This window comes from Camelus dromedarius, chromosome 16 (genome assembly GCF_036321535.1).
Source record: "Camelus dromedarius isolate mCamDro1 chromosome 16, mCamDro1.pat, whole genome shotgun sequence".
In the NCBI taxonomy this organism is placed as follows: Eukaryota; Metazoa; Chordata; class Mammalia; order Artiodactyla; family Camelidae; genus Camelus; species Camelus dromedarius.
Genome location: NC_087451.1, coordinates 44,103,586 through 44,119,540, shown reverse-complemented (window position 1 = coordinate 44,119,540; position 15,955 = coordinate 44,103,586). Strand labels below are relative to the sequence as shown.

At 45.4% G+C, this 15,955-nt stretch overlaps 3 protein-coding genes across 4 annotated transcripts in view; 1 reads left to right on the top strand and 2 right to left on the bottom strand.

Moving 5' to 3' along the window:
• Positions 1-54: 54 nt before the first annotated feature.
• FAM187A (family with sequence similarity 187 member A) lies at positions 55-2,030 on the bottom strand. The gene has a single exon (XM_010986438.3). It carries the CDS (start codon positions 2,028-2,030, stop codon positions 786-788), a length of 1,245 nt encoding a protein of 414 aa, XP_010984740.1. The 3' UTR covers positions 55-785.
• Positions 2,031-2,044: 14 nt separating this feature from the next.
• Positions 2,045-6,692, bottom strand: CCDC103 (coiled-coil domain containing 103). 2 transcript variants are annotated; one of them, XM_010986439.3, is made up of 4 exons: positions 6,583-6,692; positions 4,668-4,819; positions 4,136-4,268; positions 2,045-3,468 (listed from the first exon to the last, which is right to left on the bottom strand). In XM_010986439.3, the coding sequence occupies exons 2-4, from the start codon at positions 4,808-4,810 to the stop codon at positions 3,037-3,039; spliced, it is 708 nt and encodes a 235-aa protein (XP_010984741.1). In that variant the 5' UTR covers positions 4,811-4,819; positions 6,583-6,692; the 3' UTR covers positions 2,045-3,036. The 2 variants fall into 2 exon arrangements, with proteins under 2 accessions (XP_010984741.1, XP_064351858.1); XM_064495788.1 differs by having other exon boundaries at positions 2,046-3,336.
• Positions 6,693-6,949: 257 nt separating this feature from the next.
• The window catches only part of EFTUD2 (elongation factor Tu GTP binding domain containing 2), a 34,509-nt gene continuing 25,503 nt past the window's right edge, over positions 6,950-15,955 (top strand). The window contains exons 1-2 of the mRNA XM_010986440.3: positions 6,950-7,034; positions 9,509-9,617. Of these exons, the coding sequence (XP_010984742.1) occupies positions 9,513-9,617 (105 nt within the window). The 5' untranslated portion in view covers positions 6,950-7,034; positions 9,509-9,512. The remainder of the gene's footprint in view (positions 7,035-9,508; positions 9,618-15,955) is intronic.

Sequence of the window (15,955 nt, the reverse complement as noted above, 5' to 3'; positions counted from 1 at the left end):
GAGTGGACTCTGATCTGTTTGGTAGAGGATGGGGCTGCGGGAAGGGGGCAGAAAGCAGCCTTGGACAAGACATGACTTGCTTCTTATCACTGATCATCTTGGAACCCCAGGCTCCTTCAGCAGCAGCCACATGACAAATCCCACCTCCAACTCTGCTCGGCCCTGCAGCCCTCGTGCCCCTCCCCCTGCCTTTGGTTCCTGCCTCTCTTCTCACCCCCAGCCCCCAGGCTGGGTGCAGTGTCTTAGGAAAACCCTCAATTCAATCTCCACTTTCCTCACCCATTCCCCCTGTTCTAGTTTCTGCCTTTATTCCCAAACCTACTGTTTCTACCTGCCAGTCCCAGGACAAGGCTGGGGAGGAAGGTAAAGAGGATATATACTAGGTACCCTGACTCTCTTCTTCCTCTCTCTGCTACCCCCAATTCAACCATTGTTCACTTGGCAATCTTTGAGGACAAGAAAATAAAGGACCTCAAACACTGTTCAACACCAAATAGGCCATTTGATAAACATTAAGTTCACTTCTCCCTTCACTGAGTGTAAAATCAGAAGACATGTACATCCTAGCTACTTCCATCCCGGCCTCAGTCCCCCATCTCCCACCTGCCTCAGGCTTCCCCATTTCTCATATCCTGTCCCAGACTCACTCATGAAAAAGGGGAGCAGGTTATAGCTGACAACCTTGTCCACATGCCCTTGCCACATGTCCCAGCCGAAGATGATCACCCAGAGGCATCTGGTATCTTTTAACAAACACATTTAAGCACAACTGGGCAAGAGAGAGCCTAGAGGGAGAAGTTGGGACAACAGCGGAATAAGTAACAGCAGCAACGACAGAGGTGAATGGTGACAAAGATGAACGTGATGAGCAAGTAACCTATCAGGGTGAGCACCACGGCGGCACGAGTCTCGGGGTCAGAAAGTGAGACGGGGTAGCGGCCTCGAGATGTCACGCCCAGTCGGAACCCAGCAATGCGCACCCCTTGCCGCCAGCAGTAGTAGATGCCCCGGTCTCCCAGCTGGGTGAAGCGGATGTGGAGATGGTTGCCGTGGTCAATGAACACCCTCATGGACCGGTTGACGCCCTTCAGGTACTGCGTGCGGTAGAGGTACTGGTGGTCCTTGTCCCAGGCCACGGCATGCTCTGGCCGGGCCCCCGGACAGGAGATGATGAGTCCATGGCCCAGCCTCTGCTGGTGGAACTGAATGGGCACCTGGGGCACCCAGGGCCGGCTGCCCACTTTGGACACATAGTTGATAATGGCCATCACGCCCTCCTGGATCTTCTTCTTCTTCTCGCAGGGGACCACGCAGCTCTGAACGAGCAGCTCAGGGGTATGGTCACTGGCCTTGGCCCGAAGCTTTCTCGGCACAGCCTGCGAACCACAGGACACCACGTCACTTCGTGTCTTGTGGTAGCGTGGGGAGAGGTCTGGGCTCTGCAGGTAGCACAGGCCAATGCGCCACTGCTCCCCACGCACCCCACAGCGGTCGCAGGGAGTCCACTCCCAGAAGGTGGTGAAGACATGGAGGCTCCCGTGGTACTCATCGGCAAAGGGCTCCTGGCCTTGGTCCTTGAAGGTGGCCACCATTCCCTCACTGCTCTGGATGTCCACGTCGAAGGCATAAAAGTAGTCCCCCTTGCGGGTGCCGCAGAAATACAAGCCTGAGTCCTCGGGCTGGGCCCGGAAGACCAGCAGGCTGAACATGCGGATGCTGAAGCGGACCAGCATGTCGCTGCCCACGCGCACCTGGGCTGCTTCTGTCAGCACCCGCCCATCGAAGTCTGTCAGCACTTTGGTGTGGCTGCTTCCGAGGTGCTTCTGATAGTACCAGACGACAGCAGACACCTCCTCGGGCTTGCAGTGGCAGGGAAGCTCAAAGCTCATGTCGGCCAGGTAGGCTGCATTGTCAAACATCAGGAAAGCTGGGCAGGGGGTCCTCTGAAAAATATTCTCCTTCTCCACGATTTCAAAGGCCTGGAGACTCCCCCACACCCACAGGAGCACGGTGGTGTGGGCCAGGTTCATGGCCGTGCAAGGGAAGGGTCTGAGGGAGTGGGGCTAAATCAAGGCACTAAAGGCCTATGGGGCTTCTAGAAATCACTACTGGGAGGAGGCATCTATATGAAGGAAGGATTAAGCAGCCAAGAAAAGAAGCCGCAATTTGCAGAGGAAGCTGCCACAGACAAGGCAATTTATTCCCACTTGATGTACAAGATGCCCTTCTAATGTTCCAGACATGATCTTGAGGGAAAACCATTCTAGAACCTGGCCCTCTCTTCCCTTTCTAGAACACTGACTCACCCAAGAATGGGTCAGGGGAATCTGGAATGAGAAGGGTTCAGGTGGTGGGACAGGGAAATCTCTGTCTCTCTGCTCCAGGCTCTGTCCTTCCTGCCTGGTGGAAAGGCCTTCCCTTTGGTTAACTCAGCAGTTGAAGGAAACACTCCCACCTGCACACCGGGCCATCTTAAGAAGTCTGGGAGACTGACCAGACCTGAGCTGACGGCTTGGGGCTTTCAGGCCCAACCTGCACTGGAACTCGGCCCCTGGGGAAAAACACTGCACATGGAATGAAGTAGCATTTGATTGCTTGCCAATTAAATGTTCATTCATTGAGTTTAGGTTATAAATACTCTTGTTAAGAGCTGAGGAGATCAGAATTTGTTGACTATGGAAGGTTAACGATTTTATTTTTCCTTTTTTTTGACTGAAGTCTGTAACTGGTGTCGCCAGCATTTGGTTGGGTGCACACCCATCTCTCAGAGCCATGGGCTAGAGGATTGGCCGACTCTGAGGGTGGGAAGCAAAACTCTTTCAACTTCTTGGGCCCTTGACCATCCTGTGGACCTACATAGTTCAGAATACAGAGCCCCACAAGAAGTTGGAGGAGAGGGGGAGATTCAGTGCCTGCTTTTGCTGTGAAAATTCCAAGTCTCGAAGGGAATCATTACTGCCCTGCAGAGCCCCCAGGACAACCACCCAAAAAATGCCACCAATGACCACTAGGGGGCTCAGCAGGTAACTAGTCCCCTCAGTCCACCCGGTACAACCTAAGCAGCTCTTGGAGGAGACTCTCCACCTCCTGGAGCCCACCAGGCTGCTCCTCCAGATCCCGCTCCTCTGAGCTGGGGGCGCCCATGGCCTGCAGTTTCTGAAACAAGGCTCTGCAGCTCTCTCTCTCTGCATGGCTCATCAGGCTCAGGTTCAGGTTGAAGCGTCCGGTGCTGGCCAGGCTGCGCAGGACCCCCAGCACCACCCACCGGTCAGCTGGTCTCACGTGATTGGCCAGTGCCACCAGCATCTCCCCAAGAAGTCCAAACCCCACATCCACCTGGAAGAGAAGGCGCAGCTTTGGACCCCCGAGCTGCAGCAGGGCCTGGTAGCGCTCTGGCCCACTCCGCAAGTATCGCCGCCAGTCACGGTAGAACTCAGCCGAGGTCTCAGGCTGGGGGAACGTTTTCTCCTGGATCACAAAGGGAGGAAAGGGGAGTCCAGAGCGCTTCCAGCTGCTCTGTGACAGTGACAGTGAGGGGAGCCTGTGGGTTTTCATCTAAGCTCTGGTACCACTCTCTGAGCCTTGGGAAGGCTGTGGTCCCTGTGGGCCTCATTTTCAGACGAGGCAACTGGGGATGGGATGGGGAGGGAGGGTCCCAAGGAACGCAGGCTATGATTTGAGATTCTCAGTTGTACCAGGATTTTCCTGCCAATGAATGTGGACAGAGAATTGTTCTGCGAGAGTTAAGTCAGAGTTTGCTCTGATAGGGCTTGAAGGATGATTTGAAACCTCAGGGGGAGAGACAGGAACTCAATATGAGTATTAAGGATCTGACATGCTGGATCTCCCTCCTAACACTGCCAGAGGATCATGTACTCTATACTATAGAACCTGGAGGCAGAGCAACCCAAATCTGATCTGGGAATGCAAGCCAGAGGACTGACTGCAAGGGGTCTGCCTAGCCCACCTTTCTGACTTGTACTGCCCAGTTTCAGCCCCACCACCCGCTGGTTGCTCTTCTTTCTGAGACTGGAGGCAGAAACCTGCCTCTGTTGGCCTAACATGAGAAATAAGGAAAATGTGAGGAGACAGGATTGGAGGTTCATGGCAGAGAATCCTGCTGGGCCCCACCTACCCGGGAAATTTCAGTGGTTTCGTCCTGGGAGGGCCTTCCCTGAGTAGTGTGACAGTTCCAGGGCACAGTCCTCTTTCCTCCTATCTTGTCCTTCCGCTCCAGTGGCTTCAGATGTGATGCAAGGACAATACCCCTGTGGGCAAAGGACAGAGATTAGGGGATGAACCTAATGCTGTCTGTAGGTATGAGATGGCTGGACTTTCATGACACAGGCTGAATCTGTTGGCAGGCCAATATGACAATAATAATAAAGACAGCAGCAACAATGGCTGACAGCTTTTGAACACTTCCCACATGCCAGATGTGCTCAGAATCTTATATGTGATAATTCATTTAATCACAACAATGGTTACTCTCTTTTACAGATGAGGAATAGAGGCTCAGAGAGGTTAAATAACTTGTACAAGATCACACAGGTAGCAGAGGGTAGGGCCAAGACAGAGCCCAGGATTGTCTGACTCCAAAGCACATGCTCTTATCCACTATAGTCCACCATAACAGGAGAGCCTGAGAAAAATGGCATTAAGCCAACCTGAACTCCTCATAGGAAGCCACCCTCTGTTCCACTGCCCGTAACTTGGCGGCATTCTCCCGTTTGTACTTCTCATCAGCAGTGATTGCAGCCTGCAGCTCTTTTTCCAAAGCCTTGAAGTCAATGATGTCATTCCTTTCCATGGCCTGTGCCTGGGAAGGAGAAAGGAATGTCAGCAGAGGGTCAGTATCAGGGACAGGGTAGGGGGTGCATCTGGATTCTTTGCCAGCCCTCAAAATGATCCCAAAGCAGTCTAGGTATCTTGTCACTTATTTTGGGGGGCTGTTAAAAAATCTAGTTCTCTATTTTATAGAGGGGAGCTGAGTTGCACAATGAGGGCTTAAGACTTGTTGTCACTGAAAATAGAATAGTCTCAACTTTCAACCTGGATCCCTATCTTAATTTTGTTCTCTGCCTGTAAAATTATATTTTTAATTGAAGTATAATTGACATATAATGTTATATTAGTTTCAGGTGTACAACATAGTGATTTGACAGTTATATACATTATGAAATGATCACCATGATGTCTGGTTATCATCTGCCACCATTTATAGTTATTACAATATTATCGACTATATTCCCTATCCTGTATATTACAATCCCATGGCTTATTTATTTTATAACTGGAAGTTTGTGCCTCTTAATTGTCTGACTCTATTTTGCCCATCCCACTACTCCCTTCCCCTCTGGCAACCACCAGTTCTCTGTATTTATGAATGTTTCTGGTTTGCTTGTTCATTTGTTGATTTTTAGATTCCACATATAAGTGAAATCGTATGGTACGATTCATAATACCATAATACCTGTCTGACTCATAACACCTTGTAATATCCCATAATATCTAAACATAATACCCTCTAGGTCCATCCATGTTGTTGCAAATGGCAATTTTTCATTCTTTTTTATTCTGCCTCTAAAAATGTTTTAATATTGGTGCTTTGGCTGAGGAAGCATTTGGATTTCAGAATTCAGTCCCTTCATGCTTCCACATGGGCTCACTCTTTCGTGAGTTGTGGTAGAGGCCCTCACGCAGAAGCAGAACTATTGTAACCTACTCTTTATATATAAAGATATTGGTGTTCTTTTAAAAAAAAAATTCTTAATGGAGGCATTGGGGATTGAACCCAGGACCTTGTGCATGCAAAGCATGCACTCTACCACTGAACTATACTCCACCCTCTCCATTGTAACCTACTCTTTTAGAACCCAGGGATAAAATTTCACCCATTGTTAAATGTCTTTAACCAGGAACTAGATGCAATGATTGAGCAGGAAATCAAGTAGATGTGGCAGAGAAAGGGGCTCAATGATCCCCGGTGCCAAATCCCTCTGTTCAGCTCAGGGCTGGAGCACAGGTCCTTAGGTACTTGGGCAACGTCTTTAGTTTTTTTTTTTGTTTGTTTGTTTTTTAATGTTTTATTTTATTTTGGTTGGGGGAGGTAATTAGGTCTATTCATTTATTTTTAGAGGAGGTACTGGGGATTGAACCCAGGCCCCTGTGCATGCTAAGCATAGTCTCTGCCACTTGAGCTACACCCTCCCCCCCACGTCTTTAGTTTTGCCATGGTACTTCTGCAGCTTCCGCATATCTGAGGCTGATTGACACGTTCTGTAGGGAGATCACCTATAAGGGTTCTAGTCTTGGCTCAGACATTTACTTGCTGTGAGACCCCTTTGACCTCAGATTCCTAGTGTATTGAGCTAGATTATGTGGCGAAGTCATCATCAACAGCCCTAGGGCAGGGAAGCAGGTAGTCTACAACCAACCCAGGAGCCCTCCCCTTCCCAGCTGAACAAGAAGAAAGAGAATGGGCTGGCCAGGAACTGAACTCAGGTATCCCGGCTCCTGTCCAGTTCTGAGTCCTCCCCAGTCATTAAATAAATAGAACACCTAACCCTGCCGCCCCCTGACCTTCACCCCAGCAGCCGCGGACTTGGTTTCCTTCCTTTCTTTAGAGCTGCCCAGATATTGCCAGAGCAGGATCGCTCAGCGTAGACCATGCCCTGCCGCTGTGTGGTTGCCCAGCAACTGCTCCAACAGCCTGCCCACGTGACCGGCCCTAAGGCCCCCGTCAGGGTGGCCCCTAGGCGCCTGATCAGATTCACGCCTCCTCAAGCCTCACTTTCTTTGGAGTAGCCCACCCCTTGGCTGGGAGACCCACAACTCTGCCTTGTAAGTTTATGTGTCCGCGGCCGGCATTCCTCCGAGCTGGTCCTCAGGCAGAGGGCTGTCCTCCGGGGCAGAAACGCGACCGCGACGTCTCCGGGGTCCTTCCGGACGACAGTCGCAGACGGTGCAGCGGCGTGGGGCGGAAGCACCGTCTCCCGTGGCGAATTCGGAGTTTTTGGCTGAGCAGGCGGGAGGTGAGCCGATGCGGGATAACCGCGTGGGAACGTTGCTTCGGTGGGATGGGAAATTGAGTAATGTCAAATTTAGAAGAGATGTTAATGCTATCTGCCCCTTTCACTTTACAGATGGGTAAATTTTGGCGTGGAACGGGAAAGGGAATGAACTTCCCCCCCGCCCCGACCCACACACACAGATTCTGGGGTTCCCTCCGTACTGTCCATTCATAAAACCCCTTCCCTGGGCAGGAGTCGTTGTCTCACTGTCCATTCTGCTCTCTCACTTCTTTTTGCATCTTTGCCGCCTTCACGCCTTCTCAACAAAGCTCCCTTCGTCCTTTGTATTCCTTTGAGAGCCTGCGTTTTAGTAGGAAGCTGCAGTGAAGTTTGGTACTGAAATTCACTAGTTTTATGCAACCGTGGAGAAATTAACTAGCTTCTCTGTGCCTTGTTGGAGGCGTTCATTTATTCATTCAATAAATACTTACTGAGGTTCTGTTTTGTGCCAGGCACCGTTCTAAGTGAAAAAAGCAAAGCCCTTGCTTGAACTGTAGTTGGAGTGATAATAATTAAACAGTGAAAGTGGGGGTTGGGGAGTGTAGGTATAGGGGGGCTTTCTGAGAGTGACAAGGAAAAGATTCTCAGAGATGGTTACATTTTAGTAGACTTCAGTGAAATGGAGGCGCAGGGTATACATGTCCAAAGGAAGAGCATTTCAGAAGAGAATAGTAAGTGCAAAGGCCCTGAAGCAGAAATGAGGTGGGATGTTTCACGAATAGCCTTCTATAAAACTATATGCAGTCATTTCATGGGTGTCTTGGGGGAATGAAATGAGCACAGATGTGATAGCTCTTTGAAAGTAAAAAGCATCTCCACTTGTATGAAAGTTTGCATAATTTACGTTTACTTATTAGTGCTCTTATTCTCTATTTTACCCACAATCAGCATTCATCGGGGGGGGGGGAGCATTGAGGGAGGTGGAGGGATTAGCCTAGTGCAATGCAAGAAATATCAGTATCCCAAAATTAAACATTCTGTTCTGTTAACATTTGTTTAGTTCCCACCTATGTCTTGGCCCTTGACAGGTGGGCACAAAGAACACAGGGTTCCTGTATTCAAGAAAGGCCAAAATATAATGCCAGCTAACATTTATTGAGCTTGAAACTGTGATAAATTCTTTACACAGATTATATTGTTTAATTCTCATAACCCTTTGTGCAGTGGGAATTAATCATTTTATTTTCCAATTGAAACAGGCTTGGAGAGGTGAGTAACTTACCTGAAGTGACATAGTTATTAAGTGACAAAGTTTGAAGTCAAACCTAGGTCTTCCAATTTCAGAGCCCTGACCATGAACCCACACTCTGGTCTGTTTTTTATTACTTACAAGCTGTAGAGTTGTTGGTGAGGGTAATTAGTATAGTTAACTACCATTCATAATAGGATTAAATGCTGATAAAGACACAGAAGGCTGTAGCAGCATTGGAGAGTGAGAAATTGAGGCTCTAGGAATGCTTGAAGACAGTGGCATGTGAACTGTTACTTGGAATAGAATTTAAATAGTTGAAGTGGAGGTAGCCCACAAAATACTTATTAACTACAAAGAGAAAACAAGTAACTTTACAATAGAAAGGCCTGGTAGACACTACCATAACCGAGTAATTAAATCAACATAGCACCGATGGGACCAATTAAAATCATGTGCCATCTAATAGGAGATGGACTGTGAAGAACACAACATCGCTTCTGTGATAGTCTTGCCAAAAATGTATAACCTAAATCTAATCATGAGGAAACATCGGGCAAACCCAAATTACGGGTCATTCTACACATTCACTAGGCTTTTATCTTCAAAAGTGTTGAGTCATAAAAATCAAGGAAAGACCAAGGAACTGTTTGAGACTGAAAGACACTGAAAGAGTTGCAGTACTCATCTCTGCTATTAGTGTGAAAGCAGCTCAGACAATATAAAAGGATAAGCATGGCTGTGTTCCAATAAAACTTTTTATAGACACCAAAATTTGAATTTCATGTAACTAATTTTCATGTATCATGAAATATTATTCTTTTAATTTTTTCCAACAATTTAAACATATGAAAAACATCTTGCCTTCAAGCTGTATGAAAACAGTTGGCAGGTCAGATCTGAGCACAGGCCAGTGTGCCAACTCCTGCTCTGAACTATTAGACATTGTGTCAGCAACTTATTCTCAGATAAATTAGGAAAAAAATTTATTTGTACTATTTTTCCAAATTTCTGGTATTATTATAAAGTTAAAATGCTTTTAGTGTTAAAAAAGAGAAATAGGAGAAGAGTATTTGAACAGACAATGAGGAGAAAAGAAAGGAGAGGAAAGTACAGGGATTTGGGGGAACGGGCTGGTTGATGTAACTGGAAAGGAGATTGTGTGAAGGGATATGGTCTAGGATGGGCCACGTCATGGAGGCCTTGATTACATTGCCAGCATCTAATTTCTCTTCTTGAATTTTAGCATTATGGATACTGACTTGTATGATGAGTTTGGGAATTATATTGGACCAGAGCTTGATTCTGATGAAGATGATGATGAATTGGGCAGAGAGACCAAAGATCTTGATGAGGTAAAACAAATTTATTACTTAGTTCATCTCACTCTTTTTTGAAAAAGCAATATAGTACTGAATCCTTTGTGCTCCCATAATACCCTGTGTGTATCTCTAACATTGCCCTTTTTATAATATGACTTACTCGGGTCTCATACTGCGCCTAAAAAAGCTTGGCTGCTGAAGTTCCAAAGGAGAATGTAAGGTAGTTTCATTGGTTGGGTGGTTTTATAATCTGAGCTCTAGTTCACCTGGTAGTAGTTCTTCTTCCATTTGCCTGAGGTGCCTTTTGACAATCATGAATAATTCCAACTTAAAAAAAAAAAAGGTAGTCAACTTTTTCAGGTGCCACTGCCCTTGAAATTCCCTCGTAAGCTCAGGTTTTAAAAGATACATAAAAGCAATAGGAAGGGGAGGCGCAGATTCCTATGACTCCTCTTCAGGAGAGCTGTGGAGGATGAAGTCCAGAATGGCTTGAGGCTTACAAAAGACACCAAAAGTGGCTTTTGTAAGATGAAAATGTTTAAAACAAGATGTAGATAGAACAAGAAGTAGATAGGCCCCGTGCTCATCAATGGAGGCTTGATATTAATGGGACAGCAGGAAATTGGGACAAAAGTCCTAGCTGCCATTTGTCTTCTCCATCAGGAAGAATGTCCTTCAAACCAGAAAAAAATAGAATAAACACTGGGAAAAGAAAATTGAAGCCATTTAGGTGAGGCAAAAAGGGAGTATCTTGTAGCTTTAGATGTGTTCAGGTCTCCAGGTCCAGATGAGTTATATCCTGGATAGGGTGGTGGGGGTGACCTTACAGAGGTAAGCTGAGAACCACTGTGGTCATTTTTAAGAAAATGACAAGTGGCCATGGTGCTAGAAAGTGAATCAGGCAACTTGTCCAACTTTTCAAAGATAGAGCAAAAAAGCACTGTGTTCAGAAACCACAGACTAGTGAGTGTGATGTGCATCCATGGGAAAAATTATGGAAGGAATTTTAGAATAGATGACTGTTGAACACTTAGGAAGCTATTATGAGTTTTATAAAAATAAATTTCTCTTGATTTGATTACTAGATTGAGATATAGGTCTTAGATATGCTGTGGGCATTATGTGTCTTGATTTGGGCAAGGCATTTGAAGACTTTTTTAATAAAACCTTTTTATAAAATATTTTAAAGGGATTATTTTTCATTATACAAGTAATTCATGAATACATTTTCATTCAAACCAAATAGAAAGTCTTCATTGTTCCTCATTTCATTTCACTCCCCTTCCCAAAGTTACCAATATAATTCATGATGTTCTTGTGGAAAGAAAATGGGCTGAGACAACACAATTAGGAGAGATCCCAGCAATTGAACCATGGGGCACAAAGGGTATTGGTTACTGGATCACTGCCAGAGCTCTTGGGACATGCCCCAGGCATCTGTGCTTGGTCCCACCCTTTTCAACCTTTTTTTATCAATGACTTCGGTGAAGATAGAGAAGAGAGGTTTATAAAATGTACACATGACATAAACTTATAAATTGGGTAAGGGAATCTAAATTCAAAGTGATCCCAATAAACTTGAATTCCAGGCTAAATAAAGTCCGAGAATTCATCCATTACGTATTTATAGAGCACTTACTGTTTGTGAGGAATCATGATGCAGAGAGAGCCAAGGCACTATCCGTGCCCTCCGGGAACCTGCTGCTTGCCAGAGGAGATCAAGTGCAAAAGTGTTTATAACATGAAACAGGGAAGGACAGGCACCATTTAAGTGATACTAACTTACATCCCTAGTAATAATATATAGGGAGAGAGCATCCCTGGATGGAATGACCAAGAAAGATACCTGAGGAACTGACAATCAGAGTGGACCTGAAGAATGGGTAGGCATCCGTAGAGGCAGAAAATAGACTGATTATTAATTGACCAGGTTGGGGCAGAAATTGGGATAATGGCTAAAGAGAACAGGGTTTTTTTGGGGGGGAGTGATAAAAATGATCTAAAATTGATTGTAGTGATGGTTGCACAACTCAGTATACTGAAAACCACTGAATTGTGCATTTAAAATGCATGAATTGTATGAAATGTGACTTATATCTCACTAAAGCTGTTAACAACAACAAAAACAAAAGAAAACAAAAGGAATGGTTAAGCAATGTGTGAATGTTTTCATCTCAGTTCAGAGGGTTGTTAATCATACGCTAGTCCAAGCTCCTCAGTAGTAGTGCTCATGCAAGGCTCTGCCCTTGTTTAATTAACGCACTAATTATTATTTATTTCATCCTCACACCTTTTACCATAGTAATTCTAATGTGTGTATGCTTTTTGTTTGTATGAGTTGTGAAATATGTAGAGTTGTATTGTGTGTGTATTTTTAATTTAAGCAAATGGTATCGTGTTAATCTGCATCATTCTGTTTCTTATTTTTGCCACTCAAACTCATGGTGAGTGATGCATTTTAGGTTCCATCTCTGTTGCTGTGTGTACATCTAGTTTGTGGTATCTGGTTTGCTGCTCAGTTCTCCCTTGTGTGCATCACCCAGGTTACCTACCACCAACCTCCCCTCACCCCAAGTGATACTGCAGTGAATATTCTCAGATATATCCCTTTATGCACCCTGTGATGTTTCTCTGGGTTATATTCCAAAAGCAGAGTTGCTGATCATAGGCTCGTGTATATACTTAATGTGTTTATACTGTCAGATTACTCTTCAGCATGACTGCACTATTCCTGCTCACGCTCCTTCCAGAAGGATGAGAGTTCCTATAACCTCCTAGTCCTCAGAGGACGCATAGATTTTTTAAAACTTTTTTATTGAGGTATGTAACAGTAAGGAGATGCATAGAATTTTAATAATGGAGACAGGAAAGATGGAAGGACATTCTAGAAAGGAATGGAGTGAGCAGGGGCCCAAAAGTTGTGTGTTAAGAGAAAATGTTTTCTCCTCCTGATTGCTGGAGTGCAGTCCCTGGAGGACAGCTGTGGGTGTGAAGTGGAGGTGAAGGGGCCAGACTATAGAAATCCTAGAGTGGATAGCTGGGAGTAAGGGATGGCATGATCAAAGCAAGATGCTGGGACCCTTCCTTCAGTGAAGGGAGGGTAGGGAGGCTTGGAGACCAGCCAGAAGTTCATCACAGTGGAAGGATGTAGAGTTGGGCCATTGTTTGAGTGAAGGGAGCTGAGATGCAGACGAACACTGGTTATTAACAGACAAAAGGAATGATAAAAGGATGCTTGCTTAGTCTTATTTTAGACTTGTCGTGTTTGAGCTACTGTCAGGACACTCAGGTAGAGATAATTACAGGTGGAAATTATTACATAAAACCCTACAATTGGACTCAAAATGCATTCAGCAGTATAGAGCTGGAGGAAGCTGGCTTGATAGCTGTCTTGGAGCCATCAGCAGTAGGAGATGAATGGCTGCCAAAAGAGCTAATATAATCTTAGGCCACATTAATGGAAGTAGAGTGTAAAGATGGTGGGAGGTAGCCAGTCAGCTCACTACTGGAGAGTTTGTGTTCTTCTTAAGAAAGAAGTTGACATGCTGGAATTTGGGTGAAGGAAAAAGCAAGCCTCCACCACCACACCTCCCCACCTCCCTGAGTCTGTACCACATACCTTCCCTCCTGTTCTTATGGGTGATTTGTTCATGTTTTCTGCTAGAAACTAGATCCCATCTCTTCTCATTTACTCAAGATGTTCACCCCAGCAGTTCTCTCTGTGTCCCATGTCGTCATTTTCCCCTCTACTAGATCATCCCCATCAGCATACAGACTGCTGTTTTTTCATCATAAAATCCTCTCTTGACCCCATGTCCCCCTTCAGTTACCTCCCATTTCCCCACTTCCCAGTGCAGCACATCTCAAAAGAGTTGTTACTTGCTGCCTCCAGATCCTCTCCTCCCGTTTTCCCTCAATCCGCTTCTGTCCTTTTGCCTCTCCCATTCCACAGAGACTGCTCTTGTCAAGGTCCTCAGTGACCTCTGTCCCAGACCCAGTCTTTATCTTTCTTGACCTGTCTGTAGCACCTGACCCAGCTGATCACTCCCTCCTTAAAATACTCTCTTCCCTTGGGTTTCCTTCTCTTCTCTGACCGGTCCTTTTCAGTCTTTCCTGCCAGTTCCTCCACATCACCCTGACCTCTAACTGTCAACACGCCCCAAGGCTCCATTCCTAATACCTGTTCTCTGTCTATAGGCACTCCCTTGGTCTCATCCAGTATATCAGATGCCATCTATTCACTGAAATTTGTATCTCCAACCTGGACCTTTTTTTTAAACCTCAGATTTATATGTCCAACTTCCTACATGGTATCTCAAACTTAACATACCTAAGGCTAAGCACAGAGCTTCCCATCCCCTGTCCTCTTCTCCTGCCTCCAACCTGCTCTTACAGTCTTCATTGTCTCAGTAACAACAATGCCGTTCCTCAGGTGCTGAGGTCAAAAACCTTGCCTCTTTTTTTTTCAACCCTACTTTGAATTCATCAGAATACATTTTTGACTCTACTTTCAAAATCTATGTGGAATCCAGCCTCTCCTTACCACCTTCACATCTGCTTCTCTGGTGCAAGTCACTATCACTGCCATCTCTTCCCTGAATCACTGCAGTAACCTCCTAACTAATCTCCCTCCTTCTGGTATGTTCTTGGTGTGGGAACCACAGTGTATTTTAAAACAAAAACCTGATCATATTACTCCTCTGCTCAGAACTGCTGAAACAGGGCTTCTTAACCTCACTACCATTGACATTTGAGGCCAGATAATTCTTTGTTGTGGGGGCTGTCCTATGCCTTGTAGGATGTTTAGCAGCATCTCTGGCTTCTACCCATCAGGTCCTGCACACGCATACCCTGTTTTGACAACCAAGAATGTCTTCAGACATTGCCAAATTTCCCTGGGAGGCAAAGTTGCCCCTATTAAGAACCATTGCCATAGAATGAAGTTAAATTACTTAGAATGATCCAGAAGATCCTACATGATCACCCTGTATGTGACCTCAGCTTGTACTCTTCTCCCTGTTATTTACTGAACTCTCACCATACTGGCTTCCTTGCTAATCCTCAAAGTTGCCAGCCTGTCCTTGGCTCAGGGCCTTTGCACATTCGCCCACCCAGCCAACTGGAATGCTCCCCCCACCACGTGTAGAGCTTACTCTCCCATCACATTTTTGCTCAGATGGGATCACCTCTCTTTTTTCATTGCTATTGTACCAAGACCTAGAACAGTGCCTAGCACATATTAAGTGCTTAATATTTTTTGAGCAAGTGAATAAACCAGGATGTTTTGGAACAATAGCTGCTTTTAATTATTTGAAAGATGTTTTAGCAGTAGAGGGCATAGCTTTGTTCAATATTGCTTATGACCGTGGATTAATATATAAAGAGGTAAGTTTGAAGTCATTTACAAAGACTCACTTTCCATCAGGGAAATGGGCTGTCTTGTGAGTGCTGTGTTACTGAAAGTATTCATTAGGGCAGACATATGTTGAAAGAATTCATTCATTTGACGGGGTCTGCTGTATGCCAGGCACCGTGCTGTGCACTGAGGACACCAAGATAAATAGCTCTTAAAGAGCTCACATCAGGGGGAGGATATAACTCAAGGTAGAGCACATGCTCAGCATGCATGAGGTCCTGGGTTCCATTCCCAGTACCTCTGGTAAACAAACTAAACAAACAAACCCAACAGACACCTCACATCTAACAGGATTCTCAGTGTATGAGGAGTTTTAGGGCAGTGTCCAGAAGCATGCCTGGCAGGGTAGGTGTCTGCTGAATGAATGACTGTTAGGCCATATGACCTCTCGTCCAACTCCAGAATGTGTTATGCTCTCATGTGCTACTCCTGCGAGTGTGCTGATGAGGCATTTCCAAGGGTGGAAATACACATCAAAGCCTTTGGGGTGCATATACATCCTCTGGCCCCACAGTTTTACTTCTGGGATTTATCCTAAAGAAATAATGAGAGATACTTACAGAGATGGGTGTACAAAAAGTACCCATTGCAGTGATGTTTATAGTGCTAGAAATTAGAAACACCTCTGTGTTAGAGAATAGGGAATTGGTTAAACAAGTTGTGGTACGTGGTAGACCATAGTCATCCAAAAATATAAGGTATAAATATATGTGCTGTCAATTTTATTCTTTGCTTGTCTGTGTTCTTATTACCTGTGTGTTAGAAAAATGCAGGTTACAGTTATTTAACCGTTTTATTGAAGTATAAGTCACATACCATGCAATTCACTCATTTAACATGTACATTTTACTGGCTTTTAGTATATTCACAGTTCTGCAACCATCATCACAGTCAGTTGTAGAATATTTTTGTCATCCCAGAAAGCAACCCCTTACCCCTTAGCCATTGCCTCCCA

What these genes read in the sequence shown, in the direction of transcription:
- FAM187A (XM_010986438.3), bottom strand. Translation starts at nt 2,030, where the DNA reads ATGAACCTGGCCCACACCACCGTGCTCCTGTGGGTGTGGGGGAGTCTC.
- CCDC103 (XM_010986439.3), bottom strand. Translation starts at nt 4,810, where the DNA reads ATGGAAAGGAATGACATCATTGACTTCAAGGCTTTGGAAAAAGAGCTG. An exon ending in GCTTCCTATGAGGAGTTCAG is followed by an intron (nt 4,269 to 4,667) that starts GTTGGCTTAATG and finishes CTTTGCCCACAG; the next exon opens with GGGTATTGTCCTTGCATCAC. An exon ending in AAACCACTGAAATTTCCCGG is followed by an intron (nt 3,469 to 4,135) that starts GTAGGTGGGGCC and finishes TTTGTGATCCAG; the next exon opens with GAGAAAACGTTCCCCCAGCC.